The 19,473-nt window shown below is 38.2% G+C and overlaps 1 protein-coding gene across 2 annotated transcripts in view; it reads right to left on the minus strand.

Moving 5' to 3' along the window:
• Positions 1-19,473, minus strand: part of cables1 (Cdk5 and Abl enzyme substrate 1) — a 44,532-nt gene that overhangs the window by 10,674 nt on the left and 14,385 nt on the right. Inside the window, exons 2-7 of one of the 2 annotated variants that reach the window (XM_067454326.1) lie at positions 12,648-12,719; positions 8,632-8,724; positions 7,407-7,484; positions 3,539-3,644; positions 1,749-1,902; positions 1,280-1,383 (exon numbers count right to left, since the gene is read on the minus strand). In XM_067454326.1, the coding sequence (XP_067310427.1) occupies positions 1,280-1,383; positions 1,749-1,902; positions 3,539-3,644; positions 7,407-7,484; positions 8,632-8,724; positions 12,648-12,719 (607 nt within the window). The remainder of the gene's footprint in view (positions 1-1,279; positions 1,384-1,748; positions 1,903-3,538; positions 3,645-7,406; positions 7,485-8,631; positions 8,725-12,647; positions 12,720-19,473) is intronic. The other variant, XM_067454327.1, reaches the window with a different exon arrangement.

Here is a 19,473-nt window from a genome sequence, read left to right on the forward strand (position 1 = left end):
CATGCTAAGAGCCATAACAGAGCAAGGTCTTACGTCATACCAGAGTCCTGCACGGCTCCACGGGGGGAAGGAGGAGGATGACCGGATCGTTTTTCGAGAACCAGCGAACATTTAAAAGACTTAACCAAACAAAGCGAAAGTAACACGGCCCCTCACGGACATCTGCCGCGCAAACACATAATAAAACAAACACAACTCAACGTAAAATCCAGGTCTGGTGATCTCTCGTCCTTATATGCTGCTGAGCTCCCTCATGAGAGGATTTGAGACCGCTGTGGCTCAAATTTGTGTTCATCTTGCTGACCCCGCCCCCCAGTGCCTGACGAAAGCGGTTCTTACTGGCTTCTAGACCAGCAATGTTTTGGTGCTACTTAAGAACCACTTTTCCTGGCTCGGAGCTGGTGCTTTGGCTGTGGAAACACAAAGAACCGATTTGAAACTAGGCTCTGGCTCTGAACTAGCACCAGCACTGCCTTGGTGGAAAAGGGGTAAGTGTCACTATTGGTCTACAGAGGTTGCACAGGCAGTCCAACTCCTCCAGGATGGCACATCAATACGTGCCATTGTTAGAAGTTTTGCGGTGTCTCCCAGTACAGTCTCAAGAGCATGGAGGAGATTCCGGGAGATAGACAGTTACTCTAGGAGAGCTGAACAGGGCTGTAGAAGGTCCTTAGCCCATCAGCAGGACTGGTATCTGCTCCTTTGTGCAAGGAGGAACAGGATGAGCATTGCCAGAGCCCTACAAAATGACATCCAGCAGGCCACTGGTGTGAATGTCTCTGACCAAACAATCAGAAACAGACTTCATGAGGGTGGCCTGAGGGCCCTACGTCCTCTTGTGGGCCCTGTGCCCACTGCCTGGGACCGTGGAGCTTGATTGGCATTTTTGCCATTGAACACCAGAATTGGCAGGTCTGCCACTGGTGCCCTGTGCTTTTCACAGATGAGAGCAGCCTGTGATACGTGACAGTCGAGAAAGGGTCTGGAGAAGCTGCCTGTAACATTGTTCAGCATGACTGGTTTGGTGTTGGGTCAGTGATGGTCTGGGGAGGCATATCATGGAGGGATGCACAGTCCTCTACAGGCCAGACAATGGCCACCACTCTCACCTGACCTAAATCCAAAAGAACACCTCTGGGACATTGTGTTCCTGTCTATACGACGGTACTAGGTCGCACCTCAGACTGTCCAGGAGCATTTTTCCACTAAATGCATACAAACTTGGAACAAATCACATATGAATCGATCAAGTCTTTATTTGTGCAAAATGATAACTCACCATGTACGAGGGAAAGATAAGCACTCTTTTGTGCTTTCCACATGGCCATTGCGGGTCATCCAGAAGATTTGGGTCATAATCCCTAAGATCTCCCAGTTCATTCCCTATGAGAAATGAGAGGGCAAATAAACAGACTACACATCTGCTGAGATTGCTTATCTGTCTAAAAAAGTACTGTACACTACTTATGTAGCCAGTACATTTAGAACCACAAAATTTCTGATAGACACTGAGACAAGCATATGAACCGAGGATGACCATTTTGGTAGGACAGTCAACAGTATGGTAAGTTTTTTGTTTTAATCAAGAAGTTCATGACCATGCTCAAATCAGGAAAATAAATGACGCATTATTAAACTAAGGTATTACCATAAAGGCTCATTAACCTGAACAAGCAGACCCTTGTCAGGATATATTAGGGAGATTGAGGGAAAATGAAAGAGCCATGACAAGTTGTTGGCGCACGCACCTGTATCGAGGCTACTCTGGTTACTGTTGGCACGTGCCAGGCTGAGGCTGCGATGGCTGGCATTACGAGACTGAGAGAAAGACGACGTGGAGTCGATGGTGTTTCGACGACCCAGGACATTGGTTGGGTACAGGAACTGTGTGTATGACACTGTCTGCAAAGAGATTGACAGTATCATTAACCATTAATCTTAATAATATATGACCAAAGATTAAGAATGTATACTAGCCACAAATGTGGCCATAAAATCAATATACAAGGAAAAGGGAAGATGAAAACCTAGACTGCCCAAATCTTGCAGAAAGCACTGTTTTGGTTATGCTTGCACGACTGTAAGGATGAATATGGCTATCCCACAGCTCATAAAACATTCACTATAGGCTTAAGAGATATGACCAGTTTAGATGGAATGGATCTCAAGCTGACTAGCTGAAGACATTACTTTAGCTTTATCCATTAATAGACACAGTACTTCCTTTGAGAATAAATTACAGCACAGCGCAACAACCACCATAATGAAATGACCTTTCACAAAGGATAATGCTTCCCAAATTAACTGAGTCTGTATCTGTTCATTAAAATGCATATCTCACCTGTTGATTAATTCAATCAATTGACTGGTTGTTAGGTTGCATTAACTAGGTTCCCCGGAACCGGGAACACTTCCAATAACACCTGATGTACTTGTTACATCATAAAATGAGTGGCATCTATGCTAATGTTAGTCTCTTTGTTTATCCCAAGGTTTATCCCAAGGTTTATCCAGGACCTGCGCCTGGACATGACCAACGAATCCTGGAGTGTCTGCTGAGACCGTGTCAATTGGTGTCTCCTCTGAATTTGCCTCACTGGCACGTCATGCTCAAAAAACTTGTCTCCGGCGCAATAACTCCGATCTTTCATGTATTCATACTCTTGTGTAATCGACGCACCATCCTAAATAAACCCGTTATCTTGCGTGATACACTGAAATTTTGAATATTCCGATCAAAAGTTATTTCTGACCTGTAAGGTTGCCAGAATAATACTCATACACGGTGTGTAAATAGGCCAGACGAGAACTGGCACCCTGACTGAGCCTGGTTTCTCCCAAGGTTTATTTTTCTCCATCATGCCCTGATAGGGTTTTGGTTCCTTGCCACTGTCGCCTTTGGCTTGGCTTGCTCAGCTGGGGACACTAAAATTATGATCAAAGTTATTCAACTAAATATACAAATAAAATGTATGAATTAGGTTTTAATTAATTCTATAAACTATAATACTGATCTGCCAACATTGTCGCTATATGATAAATTAAAATAAGCTGATAACATCACCGTTTTCTGCAGAACGACTGTACAGCCAAATCTAATTTTGTTAGGCCTGTTGGACACTGTGTTGCTGCTTTGACACAATCGTGATTATAAAAGCACTTTATAAATAAAGTTGATTGATTGATTGATTAATAAAAATGTAATCTTCACGTCGCTTTTACAACATTTAAAATCCTTAGGCTCTCGCCATCTCTGAAAAGCCAAGCCAGTGTTGATTCTGGTTTTATTACGAGCTGTCGTTTACACGCGTCAAAGCAACTTTTCTCTATTCATGGATGAGTGACGTAGGCATGCAAATACTCGCGAAGACCATCCTGACAGGTCTAAAATATAAACACTTATAATAGGCTAACCACAGTGAATCACGGTAGTCAAAAACATGGATTTGATTATGTATTGACTCACTATTTAAATTGTGTTACCTTTGAACAAACAAAAAAAAAGTTACAAAAACAATTTTATCATTTGCACACTCACCTTGCCATCTGCACCCAATTCAACCCCCTCCAGGCCGATCACCATCTCCTTGGCACTTATGCCACCCGAGGGGTGTCGCTGGCGTCCGCTTTCTGCCTTCACATCCCTGCCAGGGGAAAAGAACAGCTCAGAGCCCCTCATACACACAGCAGTCTGTACAGACAAACCTGCTGCTGCAAAATGTGCCATAATGTGTTGTTGCTTATTATGGTTAAAGGGTAATTTGTAATTATGAACACTTTTAAATGCTGGCTTTTGATAAATGTTATTATAAATAAAAATCAAACAGTGGTGCAACAAAAACAAATAAACCAAAACATTTATTTTATTTTATTTATTTAAATATTATCGTGTTATGCCCCAAGGATCAAGGTCAATGGATGAAGGAATCGATAATAAAAAATATTTAGTTTGTCAGGGTCCAGGACTAGGAGAATTTGGGGAATTAGCCGTGTTAAATCCTGGAAGGCGAAATTATCATTAGCCAAGATAAATATAAATATAAATATATAAATCGATTCCTTCATCCATTGACCTTGATCCTTGGGGCATAACACGATAATATTTAAATAAATAAAATAAAATAAATGTTTTGGTTTATTTGTTTTTGTTGCACCACTGTTTGATTTTTTATTTATAATTACATTTATCAAAAGCCAGCATTTAAAAGTGTTCATAATTACTATCATTACATTAAACAAACTAAGCATTAACTGGAATATAATCAAATATACAAAACAGTTAAAATGTATCATTTTATTTCAGCTATTTTGCAAGGCAAATTTCTATTTTTAAAAATAAAATAAAAATAAATAATATAGTAAAGTAAAACTTTAACTACAAGGAAATAAAATGCAATTAAAAACATTAACAAAAACTAAAATAGTATATCAGCTACTAAATAATAGCTATTAGCTACTAAAATAACTGTAGGAGGGTTAGTTAAAACTCTTTAGCTTTCAGTTACCTCAAAGGAAAAACCAACCAAGTGTCTAGAAAGCTGTTAGAAGCACCCGGAAGCCCCAGACAATGGACTAACTATAACTGAAGCCATTCAACAAGTTGATGAAGCTTAATTATATAAATAAATTCTACTAAAATCATGACTTCATTTCCAAAACAGTAGAGGGTTTGATGATTATCTGGCATGTGATGATATGAAGCAGAAATGTTACATTATCTAGCGCATCTGTAAATAATGTTGACTAAAGTATAACTAAAGAGTAGAAACAAAACAGAGACAGACCAACTAACCAGGTTCAATGGCCATTTTAATATGGCAGTTTGAATACAAACTAAATTAGGACCAAAAATACAGCAGAAGAACTCATTTACTCATGTGCAGACTTAGAAGCAAAGTCTCATTAGTAGATGAAAGGCAGAACTCGCCATTAGCACAGTATTTGTGAGATGTTTAGTGAAGCATCAATAAACTCCGATCCCGTGAGGATAACAGACAGCAGTTTATAGGTAATAGGAGCCCTTCAAGCAGCACAGTCAATGGAAAAGCATTAGGCAAGAACTAACATGAACAGGTGCCCTTGAGAGTTTTTGAATAAATATTTAAAGACAAAACCAGATTTTCAGGAGGAGTCCTTGGCAAGCTTCAGATCCACAGTGTATAAGAAAGACTCTTGGCTGTCCCATAGCTAATTATCAGTTCACCTGACTCGTTCATTCAGTTTGCTGACATGAACCTTGTGTGTGTTTCAGTTTGTTAACATTCATCAAGAATACAGGAGGATCTAACCCTCCTTGTCCACTGGTGGCGCTGATGCAAGCACAACATGTCCATTAACTGGCACTACATTCAGGAAACCACACATAGACTGCGCTGTCAATACTGTGCACTTTACTGCCAATAAGCCAAGCCAAAGCATCAATGAACCTTTCAAATCTTGCCATTTTTCATATTGACAGCAAAACTGGGTGTTCTCAGTTATAAACCACTATTTACATTGGGTCCAAATAATTGAGACTACAATGAAAACAAAGAAGCCTTCTGCATTTCTAGATCAAATTAATCAAATCAATCAAATATCCTTACATTCGAATCAAAATCTCCAAATCAATTTAGCATTAACCATGTTATTCTTTTGTAGAAAATGTCTATTTTCTTCCATCAAGCGTTTGAGTTCATGTCAGCTCTTACTGTCATTTAAACAAAAGAAGGCCTAACTAAACATAATTTTAACCAGACTTTTTTAATTCAACTATTCAATTAACCAATAATGCATTTTGTAAGGGTCTGAGACTTTTGCAAGGAGACTGAATTTTTCCATATACCATATACTGTATATTATATATGATATATTGTATATTATATATATTGACTGTATATTATAAGCGATGATGCTTTTATCTCTACACAGCTTTTATCAATTGTACATCAATAAAAGCAAGTGTAGCCATAAAAACAAGGTTTAAATAGATTTAACGCTGCCCTTTGACCAGTTATTATACAGTGTTCTGCAAAGTATTCATTCTTTGTCTAATTGCATCTTGTAAAATCATTCATGTTAACAGGTTTCATTTGTAATGAATAGAATAATGAATAGGTCAACATCTAGCCGTTTAGTATTTATTAATTATTAATAAAATTAAAGTGTGTGAATAAAATGCAGGACTTGAGGTCATATCAACACCATCATCCACAGAGCCTAATCTCGGATAGTAATAAATCCAATGACTGCGATGCCCTCTAGTTACTAGAAAACAAGACATCGGCCCATAATTCCACACGTGCTCAATAAATTGTTCAATTTTTACTCCGTAAAGAGAAACTTAAGTAGGCCTACAGTCTATAAAGCAAACTGTTTTTAAAATGAAGTGTGTAATTATTAGTATCGCAAAATGGTTTTCAAACAGGTTTCCCGAACACTTCACCACCTTCTAACGGTCAGTTAAACAGAAAGTCCCACCTTCAATTTACACAATTGCCTGAGCTGTGCTGGGTTGGCCAGGATACTCAAGCAAACAGATTAATGCTCCACCAGCAGTTTTTAGGGCAATAAACTAGTGCTGTCAAATTGATGAATCGCATCCAAAATAAAAGTTTGACACATTAAATGTGTGTTCTGTGTATAATGTATATTTGAATGCACACACACACGTATATATTTAAAAAAAAAAATTTAATATGTGTGTTGATATATACATCATAATTATACACACCACACACATATTTTATGTAAACAAACTTTTATTTTGGATGTGATTAATGGCTTTTACAGCACTAAAATAAACCTAATATGGCTTAGTTGTCACAGGAGAACGGCTTAAACACTACAGACATAAATGACACACTTCAGTTTAAAACAATGGCAGTGAAGACGGCAATGCCAAGATGTAGGTAAGAAAAACAACCCATTAGAAGTTAAATATCAAGGCAGATTACAGGATTTATTTAATTTTAAATAAATAAGCTGAAAGCAGCAGATTCAGGGTTTTAAAAAAATGCCGGCTCTTGGAAAAAAAAAAGAAAAAAGCAGTGAAGTCAAGGGTGAGGTCTATAAGCATGCCCAAGCTTGTTGGTCAGTCTCTCTGAATTAAAATACACACCTATTACCAAAAATCTGGACAGCTGATACAAACAATCCGTGCATAGAGCCTAAAAATACTGAATAATGATTACACTATATGAACGGAAAAAGAAGAAAAAAAAAACATTAAAAATACACTTTCAGCATACATACTTGACGTGAGGCATAATATTGGTTATATGATTATTTAAAAGGATGATACTAAATGTTTATTTTTTGGACCCATTATCAATGGCCAGAGGGAAAAATATATATATAAAATGAGAGGATGGGAAAAGTGAAGGGTTGATGGTGAATAGAAGATTTGCATGCTGAAGAATACATACCCTGTTTGGCTACAATCTCGATAGGGCAGGACAGAAAAAACACTATAGAAGGATCTTCTGCCACTGATAAGGACTATCCTATAAAGACAAAATGATACATAAACTAATTTAAGTGAACTCTGTCAATGTAGAGGTCAGGACCACAGGCTAAGATGGGGAGATAAACAGTAAATAAATTATGTTTAATAGTTTGTCATATATTACGCAGGAATGTATAGGAAAGAATACACAAAAAAGATAAGAAAAAGGAAACAAAAAGGCGAACACACTTTGGAGTGAATTAAAACCCGACTGAGACCACTGAGAAACTTAAGAATGGAATATTCTGCCAAGGCATTCAAGTTCTTATATTTCCTTCAGAAGTTCATGAACTACTAATAACTGAGCTGAAGCACAAAAATAAATAAATGTTGGATCAAAGCACAGCTGAAAACAAATATGCTCTCCTACACAAACACTGTAGTTAGCTTTACCAAACAAAAGTCAGTGACTTTACTGGAAGACTGCAAATGTGTACACTTTATAGACTTGACTCTATACACTTTAGCTTGTCACAACCTGTTGTTTCCCAACACACCCATTCACATTCAGGTAAAAGAGAGCATCTGACAAACAAACACACTATAAAATATTAATTTACAAAAATACCCGCTAATAACATGCCTTAAATGTTTGGGTTTCAGAGTATATCTGACCTATTATCATAGTGAATGTGATTTCACCAAGTACAACATGTTCCTTCAGCAACATCTTTGTTGATCCTGGAACTACAGTGCAATCAACAAATCAGATTTGAGGGTTTAGGCTTACAACCAGGGTTCGGTGCTTCTACATCAGTGTTATTAATCTATAATTTCCCTCTGATTTTAGAGATAAGTTATGGGTAGGTTTAGGTTTAAGGTATATGGAATAGGGTTAGGACTACATTTTCAGACAAGAATGTTATTCCAGGATCAACAAAATATATTGATTCAGGATCATGTCTTACTTGATGAAAATCAATCATGGTGACCCAAAGGACATGACCTTATTAAATTGGAAGAAATGTTTGTCCATGATTATGCAGGGAAAATTCCATCAAAAAGGGAAACCATTTTGTAATGAAATCTGTAAAATCTATGAATAAATTCAGGGGGAGTCTTTTGCTCAACACTTGTATGGTATGTGTGGGTGCTGTTCTCGGCGAGATGCCTGTGTGTGGGTTGTTGGGTAGATGCAAGAATACCTTCCATTGCGCATATCATGTTGTCTTATGTTTTTGATGAAGTGGACCTTCTTGAAACTCTTTGGTCGGGGTGAACCAGATAAAGTTCGGCATCTAGATGAAACAAAGCATCATCAACACTGTTCATGAAAGAAACAATCCCTGATGACAATATACACTCACCTAAAGGATTATTAGGAACACCATACTAATACTGTGTTTGACCCCCTTTCATTGATTCAAAAAGGTGCTGAAAGCATTCTTTAGAAATGTTGGCCCATATTGATAGGATAGCATCTTGCAGTTGATGGAGATTTGTGAGATACACATCCAGGGCACGAAGCTCCCATTCCACCACATCCCAAAGATGCTCTGTTGGGTTGAGATCTGGTGACTGTGGGGGGCATTTTAGTACAGTGAACTCATTGTCATGTTCAAGAAACCAATTTGAAATGTTCTGAGCTTTGTGACATGGTGCATTATCCTGCTAGAAGTAGCCATCAGAGGATGGGTACATGGTGGTCATAAAGGGATGGACATGGTCAGAAACAATGCTCAGGTAGGCCATGGCTTTTAAATGATGACCAATTGGCACTAAGGGGCCTAAAGTGTGCCAAGAAAACATCCCCCACACCATTACACCACCACCAGCAGCCTGCACAGTGGTAACAAGGCATGATGGATCCATGTTTTCATTCTGTTTATGCCAAATTCTGACTCATGTCTCAACAGAAACCGAGACTCATCAGACCAGGCAACATTTTTACAGTCTTCAACTGTCCAATTTTGATGAGCTTGTGCAAATTGTAGCCTCTTTTTTCCTATTTGTATTGGAGATGAGTGGTACCTGGTGGGTTCTTCTGCTGTTGTAGCCCATCTGCCTCAAGGTTGTGCATGTTGTGGCTTCACAAATGCTTTGCTGCATACCTCGGCCATAACAAATGGTTATTTCAGTCAAAGTTGCTCTTCTATCAGCTTGAATCAGTTGGCCCATTCTCCTCTGACCTCTAGCATCATTAAGGCATTTTCGCCCACAGGACTGCTGCATACTGGATTTTTTACCCTTTTCACACCATTCTTTGTAAACCCTAGAAATGGTTGTACGTGAAAATCCCAGTAACTGAGCAGATTATGAAATACTCAGACGGGCCATACTCAGACGGGTCTGGCACCAACAACCATGTCACGCTCAAAATTCCTTAAATCCCCTTTCTTTCCCATTCTGACATTCAGTTTAGAGTTCAGGAGATTGTCTTGACCAGGACCAAACCCCTAAATGCATTGAAGCAACTGCCATGTGATTGGTTGATTAGATAATTGCATTAATGAGAAATTGAACAGGTTTTCCTAATAATCCTTTAGGTGAGTGTATAATAGCAAATTTCAGCTGCATTATTGTTTATATTATTGCAAAAAAATAAATAAATAAATAAATAAATAAATTATATAAATTATAAATAAATTATATATTATATATAGTAAAATTTTGATAATAAAAAGCAAAAATAAAAAGTAAGGCAGTTATGTTTTGCTGTGCTATACTTTGTGTACTTGATGCAGATATAGTTGGATGTAACATTGATTATACTATATATATATATATATATAGTATAATCAATGTTACATCCAACTATATCTGCATCAAGTACACAAAGTATAGCACAGCAAAACATAACTGCCTTACTTTTTATTTTTGCTTTTTATTATCAAAATTTTACTATATTATTGCCCAGCTCTTTATATAAACAAAACAAGCAATCAAGCTGTTGCGATATGCCATATATTATATATTGCCTTATGTGACTATACTGTACTTAAAGGGATAGTTCACCCAAAAATTTTAATTAACCTATGATTTACTCACCCTCAAGTCATCCTAGGTGTATATGACATTCTTCTTTCAGATAAATAAAAGCAGAGTTATATTATAAAAGTCCTGGCTAATCTAAGCTTAATAATGGCAGGGATTATACACTGATTTAAAGTCTATAAAAAATCATCTGTCTGTCAAATGATGTGCTCCACACGGCTCCGGGAGGTTAATAAATGCCTTTAGAAGTGAATTGATGTGTTTGTTTGAGAAAAATATCCATATTTAAAACTTTATAAAGTAAAGTTTCGGCCGATCGCCTTTCGTATTCAGTTTATGAAAAAAGTGTTGAAAGTGCCTCTTTAGTTCAAAAGCTTACACTACCAGTTACAGCTCATCAGACGTTGCGTACACATCTTGAACTCGGAAAAGGCACTTTCAACAATTTTCCATGGAAGGCGATTGGCCGGAAATTGAATTAAAAAAAGTTTTAAATATGGATATTTTTCTTACACAAATGTAACAATTTGCTTAAGAAGGCCTTCATCATTCTCCCAGAGCCTTGTGGTGCACGTTATTTGATAGACAGATAAATTTTTATGGACTGCATAAACAGAGCAACAATCCCTGCCATTATAAAGCTTGGATTAGACATTACTTTTTTAATGTAACTCTGATTGTATTCGTCTGAAAGAAGAACACCTAGGATGACTTGAGGGTGAGTAAATCATGGGCTAATTTTTAATTTTAGGTGAAATATCCCTTTAAGCAAACTAAGATTGACATACTTGTACATCCAGCTTTACACGCTTACGTACAGTATACTCGCGTAGGGTGATATATAATAAATAGCATATCACAAATGCTTGATTGCTTGCATCATTGCAAAATGTAAACTATATTATTGCCCAGCTCTAATCTGCTAAATGTGACAACGAAGGGATTCAGTCTAAGGGTATGATTCTCGCTTTGGCTGCAAGAGGTACCAGATTCATATCCCGGACGAGCCCCCAACTTGTTACAAACCTCCCTGTTTGTTGACTGGACGTTACAATTATTGCAAATTAAAATAAATAATAATGATAAATATAACGAAAAGGGCTAATGACGATGCTATTTGTTCATTTCCCTGGACTAGAATTGTGAATTTTCTCTGGTGTAAACATGTACAACTGAAGGCAGTCTTTTTCTCTCAACTTTGTGAATAAGTTGCGTAACCACTAGCTGTGATCACGTTCTTTTCTTGTGTTACATTTATTATTTTCTTTTCACTCTAAGTTAAATGCTTTGTTTTTGAATTTGGAAGCCGTAGGAACAGAGTGCCGTTTTCTTTGAACTTGAATTGTGCTTACGGCATGAAGATCAAGATCAATATATTCCAAATAATAACATCATGATTTTCAGTAAATCTGCTTTAAAACAATGTATATTGTGAAAAGCGGTATATAAATAAATTAAACTTGACTTGTGACCTTCTATTGTAACTTCTATTGTACATTGTTGTTTTTGTTTTACTCTTAATGTATGTATTGTCATATAAGCTTTATCCTAGTGTAACTACCTCTAAGCCATTCTAGTTAACCAAGAATATGTCTGAAGAGACCAGCCTCATTAAAGATTAAATAAAACTATGTTGTGTTAAATATAAACTGAATTGTTTAAAATTCATATCGGACAGCACTAAAATCAAAGTAAAAAGATGCATCTAAAGTTAACTGATGGAATAATTAGATGGGTAACCATACACTGTAAAAAAATATTGAAAAATCAAGTTACCTAGTTGCCTTAAAATGTTGAGTTTATTGAAATAAAAAAAATGAGTTAATACAATGAACATTTTTGAGAATTTATATCACCCTATATTTAAATAGCATTAAAAGATTTTGTAAGCATATGCATAATTGTGTTTTATTTGCAATAATGCAGTGAATCATTCAAAATGTTCATGATTAATCACAACATTTTATTTATGTGGTTCAGATAAAATAATATTTTGGGTTTCTTTTTATTATGCCAATTTCCTTCATTTTATCAACTCAAATTTTTTAATTCAATGAACTCAACATTTTAAGGCAACCAGGTTACTTACTTTTTAAGTTAAATCAACAATTTCTTTTTACAGTGTAGTAGTAATAATTGGCAGAATCAAACAATTACCACATAATGTCATATCTAGCTGTTGATAAGTTCTTGCACAAAACACTAATCAGTTTTCTACTGGTAATACCTGCGTAGAGGGGCGTTCTCCTCAATATCTTCAAGAGTCTCCAGTGAAGAACGCTGGGATATTAGTCTTCGCCTGCAAATGAGCAACAACAGTGAGATGTTCTGCTCCATTCATTAAAATCACAGTAAAAATCACATTGCAGTAATAAGTTCACGTTTTGATAAATTCCTTGAATGACATAGTGGTGAACACATTTCACTTTTTTTGATGGAATGGGAATACAGAATGTTGCAGGCAAGATTCAAACCTGTGCTAACCAAATGCCTCAATTTTGGTGTGTTAATGTCTTATGTCTGTGTATGACTTTGGCTGGTCCCAGACCAATAGTACCGATTTCTGTGGTCGTGGCTCCTAAGTGCTCCTACATCGTACAAAGAGAGAGAGGCCATTCAAAGATGGCCATTGTCATGGTCTTGTGACCAAAGAAATTTAGCACAGTGCTGCTACGACCAACATCTACTCACTAGCCAATAAAACTGCAACATGAAATGGCGTATTGATCAACACGATATGGTGCTAAAACTTAAGCCTACTTAACTCAATCTCCATTTACAAAATTGGCATGCAAAGTTGGCCTCTTTTCCCTAGCCATGACCACATTCATATTCTCCTCTTTCGCTTTCTCCTTTTTTCATTGCGTATAAAAACCACAATTGCCAAAGTTATCTTGCTCTATTTGGTTTACCACTAGCGCATGCTGATGACTTTTTATTCTACTATACTAACTTGCGTCATAGCCTATGATTCAATAGGTGTCATCATCCTACAGTCTACATGCATGTCGTACCCAAGTTTATTAAATCCATGTTGTATAGTGTGATTTGTCATGATCTTATAGGATTGCTAAAATCTCACAGGCTGTAGCAGGCATTACAAGTGCCATGATTAGAACTACATATTCAACAATTAATTCACTACAGTCGTTGCCACACAATAGGCTCATGTACAAAAATAGCACAGTATTTCTCACACCACTTATTGAATCAAACATATAACCAACTTAAGAATTAGCAAGTTGCCAAACAAAGCTTGGTTGAGCACAACATTAGAGTATTACTTTAAATCCAGGCTAAGATTTTTATCAATACCAAACCTGTTGCGCTCAACTTTTTTCCTGATGTAATATGAGATCACGCACAGAATGTTCCAGAAACAAGCCCCTGTAAGAGGATAAGTCACAGCTCCAGCACAGATTTGAGTTACATTTTCACATAATAACACATTCCTTCTCACAGGCTGAGGTAATGAGGAACATCTATTAGTCTGCTGATAAGGTACAACACAGCAGGGAGATTGAGAAAAGGCCTCATAAGCAACACTTGTTTCTATTTCAAGACATTATCATGAGCTGTTTTTCACACACTCTGAGCTCAAGTTCTTTATTTTTGCTTTTCAAGAGCAGATAGCAGCTCCTTGTAGCAAAGACCTGTATCAGTAGAAACGTGGGCTGATGAATGCTTGTGTTCCTGCCAAAAGAGCTCTGAAATCAAACCAATAACAGCCACCTGATAAGAGTGTGACTACTGTGAAAGTACACTGTATATAGAGTTCATTCAACTCAATTCTATCAACTTCACATGTTTTAAAATTTTATGCATCCTTGCTAAATAAACTTATTAATTTCTTCTATAAATACTTCTTCATTCTGACATTTGACTGAAAGTCAAAGAAAAAAAAATGTTTGCAAAATGATTGCTCCATTGCGCAACCAAGAGTTTAGAACATTTAAGCCCCGTTCACACCGCCAGCGACACGCAGCGACAAAGCGACATGATCCCATTCATTTCAATGGAGCGCTGGCGACTTCCGGCGACACGAGCGACAGTGACCGTTGGCGACAGAATGTGGGCGTGTCAAGCGACACGAGACACGCGACAAAAGTTCAGAAATTTCAACTTTATGCAAACGAGAAGCGATTTTCGCGAGCGACAACCAATAGGAGTGAAGTCAGTGGAGTGCACGTGATCCGTCTGCTTTACTGCTGCTACTGTGGTGTCCGAAGGAGTTGTTGATATTAGCTTTTAGCAAGCCCCCTGTTCTTTATAATATGTCTCTGTGTAGCCTACATACAGAGACACATTTAAAAAAATGATGCATGGAAAAACGTGTCTGGGATTGTGGGGATATAAAGTAAGTTTTGACTAAACTGCATGCAATATGGTCTACCTATTACAGTACAGTGTGTATGTATTCTAATAACTTGCTCTGTTCTGCAAAACACAAGTAATAAAAACGGTACTATAGTACAAATATATTTAATGACGTTTATATGCAACCCGTAGTGGGAACGCCCACTAGCGACATGAATCTCTGGCGCTGGCGACATGCAGTGACAAAATCGCTGGCGGTGTGAACGGGGCTTTAGATTTTTGCAGTCAAGTAGTCAGTAAGCGACCTGAGACTTCCGTGCACTTGTTATGGTGCATTAAATTATTCCTCAGAAAGGGAAAATTCCTAGCCTAGAAATCTAGACGCACCCTAGTGGCAGCAAATCTAATTTGCAGCGAGTGTTGTCAACTCTCGATAGACTTGCAAGCTGGAAAAACCAAACTCTGGTCAAGCCAATCACATCGAGTATAGAGTTGGTGGGCTGGCTTAACGTAATGACGGCAGAGTTGCGGAGGTTCTCCTTGCTACTTGTAAACAAAGCTGATGTACAGCAGTCTTTCGAAACGGCTTTAGCCATGACTTTGGAAGACTTGGAGTAAAGCTTTTCTTTGAGAAAAGAGCAAAGAACGGCACTGAAATCATTCTTAAGAAGGGAAATTGTGTTCGGAGTTTTGCAGATCGGATTGAGCCCTGTCAATGGTGAGTTCCCAGACCAAACATCTGGATGTGGGTCTGGCTAGTCAGGCTAGGAAATTCCTAATTCCCAATAGAAACTTTTAACTGGCACGCTACCTCAAGTTGGAGTTGCGACCAGGAAACTCTGCAACAACCCTGACTTCATTCACAAACCAATATGGCTGCTCAGTGCATCAACTGTAGTGAAACAGTAGTACTTTATTGTATATTAGCACTTTTGATTGTGTATGTTTACACTTGTGGGTCGGTTCAGTTAATTCACAACATGATCGGTCGGCTTTTATTTCGCCACGAAACATACCAAACATCCAAAACAATCCTGTGTGCTGGCTAAATTCACTCGTTGTATGTGTGTGCTACATATGATGGTATTTTGACTAGCTGAGAACCTGTGAAAAGCTTATAAAATGTGTAAAGAAATCAAAACAGCAGCAGGAATCCCTCCGTTACACACACAAACGAAGATCTGCTGCAAGGAGACGAGGTTCTGATGCCTGTACTAAACTGTGATGGGCAACATCATGACTATGATGAGAAAACAGGTTTGCTTCTGACATCATGCCCCATTTTTGGTTTGTTACATGTCTTTGGTCCATGTAATGTTCCTATTTTATTTAAACCACATTAAAGTTTGTTCGTTCCCAGCTTTTAATCGGTCTCGGTCCGCTTGTTTGGTTCAGATGCCAGCGTTCACACTTATTCGGCTGAACCGCACTAACCGAGCAATCACACCAGGGTTCGTTTTAAACAAACCAAACATGTGAAGTGTGAACACACCCTCAAACTCAGTGGTGCGCACGTTACTATCCAACCTCTATTTGTAGACATTATACTTTGGCATTATCTATGGAAAATACTGTTTTTTTGTATTGTTTGTATTGTTTGTATTCCGAAAAAGCACAACAAAGGTTTGCCAGTATGTGTCCATCTTATTTTACAAACCTCTTTACAGGAATGCATTCAACTCCTGTGTGACATGATTCCCAGCACATACATTCCTCTTCTGAGGTAAATGGAATGCAACATTAGGGAATGTCAAATGGAATGTCAAATTAGCACTTGGCAAGACAGGTGGGATAATCAGAGGTGGGATAATCAGGCTGAGTGTTCTGGGTGATTATTCCTAGCATCATAGGTACGGTAAGAAAACAATGCTCAGACCAAATTATATTACTTCAGTCAAAACATCAATACACTACACGTCTAATGTTTATGAAAGGCTTGTCAATCTACAAGGCTATAACAAAGCTTTTTTACACACAATTTATCTATACCAGGAAATTATTGTCATTCACTCATAGTTACATGGTGCATTCAAGTCACTGGGCCCTATTTAAATGCATGGCAGGTGCACTGAATGTGTCCGAATCCACTTTTGATAATTTAACGATAGATGGCCCAAAAGGGTTGTACCTAGTCTCTTATTAAGTCATGGGTCTGTTTTGGATGTAACGTGCATTAAACCATTTATAGTCCCATTCCCTTTAAAAGACAAGTGCGCTTGCACCATGGCATATTTGCTATTTACATGGCGGAATATAGACACCCTCAACCTGAAGAGTCAGTTTGAATACATGCGTGTATTACCACATTTGGTCAAATTATTAGCCAATTTCAATTGTCATTAAAAATAGGCAATTACATGCAATGACTATCCATTATGACATAGGCATTTTATCTTTATCTACACAATAACAATCTTTTACATTTCTTTTATTTTGAATATATGGCATGTTTGTGCACTGCTGTGCGTCCCTCTGTGTGCGTAACGTGTGTACCTGTGTTGTGTACAAGCCTATAGCGCCCTTACAATAGAAAATACTGCTGTTTTCAGTTGCCTCAAAAGAGCATCGCACCAACAAATATGTCTGAACACAGTTTTCAGACTAGCACACCAATTTTATCCAGCTCATCCAACACAAGCTGTTCATGTAGTGTGCAGCACTGATCACATGATGATGAGACTGCTGGACCGTGTCAGAGGATTCATTGCAGTTTGGTCTATATATGCAATTTGAATATTGAGATAGTACTTTGATTATGGCTCCACTTAATATCTATGATCAATTCGTGGAAAGGGGTTCAGATGGAAGGTCAAAAGTTGTAGAAGCTCATAAATCATATACAGTAAGGTTTGACGAGACAATCATAGCCTAGAGGAGAGAAGCCAGTCAGTTGAGTTTGAGGCAAAACCTTTTACAGTGCTATACTGTTGTCTTTTACTGCATATGATTATTCATACTCAGAAAGTAGAACTGAAATTTAACTGAAGTTAAAACATTTAAAATGCACCTGCAGACTATTTTTCTAGCCATGCATTTCAAATAGAGGATTTCTTGAAATACTGTGTAAAAATCTCATCTCGTCTCGTGAGCTCAATCTCTTGTCCCATCTTGTCTTGTGAGCCAAGTGTCTAACTATCTAGTAGGGGTGTAACGGTAGCCTAGAAATCTAGACGCACCCTAGCGGCAGCTAATTTAATTTGCCCGCAAGTGTGGTCTAGCAACTCTCAATTCCTATCTGAGCTGTATTCCTCAGAATCTGGACGGCCAATCACATCGTGTAGGTAGGCTATAGAGTCGGCGGGCGGGGCCATAATGACGACGGCCGAGTTGCGTTTATAGTAGCACAGTCTTCTAGTAAACACAGAAACTGGCGAACGGCGGCGGTCTTTCGAATCAGCTCTGCCCATGCCTCCGGAAGACTTGGAGTTAAGCTTTCCTCTGAGAAAAGAACAAAGAGCGGCACTGAAGTCATTCTTAAAAAGGGAAGATGTGTTCGGAGTTTAACCGACCGGATACGGCGAATGTTTAATCAGTCAGCGAGCTCCCCTTCACCGTCGTTGCTCTGGTTGGTGTACCGCTATCCTATCACGTGCAGAGGGAGTTTGAAAGACAACCGTTTATCCCGCCCCTCGGATTGAGCCCTGTCTATGGTGAGTTTCCAGACCAAACATCTTGATGTGGGTCTGGCTTGTCAGGCTAGTGTAACGGTGCATGTATTCGTCCCAAATTCGATGACGAATACAGGAAGTCACAAGCAATCCACACTTCAATCCAGAAGGGGGCATGCACTACAATGTAATGCTGTTTGCTAACCACCACAACAGGAATAAGAGAAGAAGAGATGATCTATGCACTTTCTCCGCTCATCTTTCTGTGATTTCGTGATGAAGCGTAATATTGAACTTGCATCCGCCACTGCTAGTGCTAATGCACTCTCACGTGAAAAAAAAAGACAGCCAGGCTGTGAATTTTTAAAGCAGCTGTTGCGTTTTACTGTGCTGCACTGGTCAATCTAATTAGGGTAACAAATCAACAGTTCCTTCAATTTTTTATTTTTAGTGCTCAATACACTAAAGTAGGCTGCTGTACTACCTCAGGGGGACTAAATGCAACTAGGTGGAACAAACTGTATTTTGCCTTATATCTGTTCAAAATAAATGAAAAGAAATTTAGCATTGGGAATTTGATGCCTTTTCTTAATGACCAAACTCGTATCGAACCATGACCACAAAACTCTAGTATGTCCCGAACGTCAAGTCAAGTCACCTTCATGTGTATAGCGCTTTTTACATCACACATTACTTCAAAGCATATTTACATTGATAATAGGAAAATCCTTTTGCTTTAGAAAAATTCTAAAGTAAAATTTTTTATTGATTTCTGTTGTAAAAACTGATTCGTTATTTAATTTGGCGCCATTTAAAGGAATACGCCGGCTTTTGGGGACTTTTGCTTATTCACTGTATCCCGTAGCCTGACAAGCCAGACCCACATCAAGATGTTTGGTCTGGAAACTCACCATTGACAGGGCTCAATCCGAGGGGCGGGATAAATGGTTGTCTTTCAAACTCCCTCTGCAAGGCGTGCACACAATTGGATAGAGCTACAACCAACCAGAGCAACGTGAAGCAGAGCTCGTTGATAGATTAAACTTTCGCCGTATCCGGTCGGCAAAATACTGAACACATCTTCCCTTTTTAAGAATGACTTCAGTGCCGTTCTTCGCTCTTTTCTCA

The sequence above is a fragment of the Pseudorasbora parva genome, chromosome 9, assembly GCF_024679245.1.
Source record: "Pseudorasbora parva isolate DD20220531a chromosome 9, ASM2467924v1, whole genome shotgun sequence".
Classification (NCBI taxonomy): domain Eukaryota; kingdom Metazoa; phylum Chordata; class Actinopteri; order Cypriniformes; family Gobionidae; genus Pseudorasbora; species Pseudorasbora parva.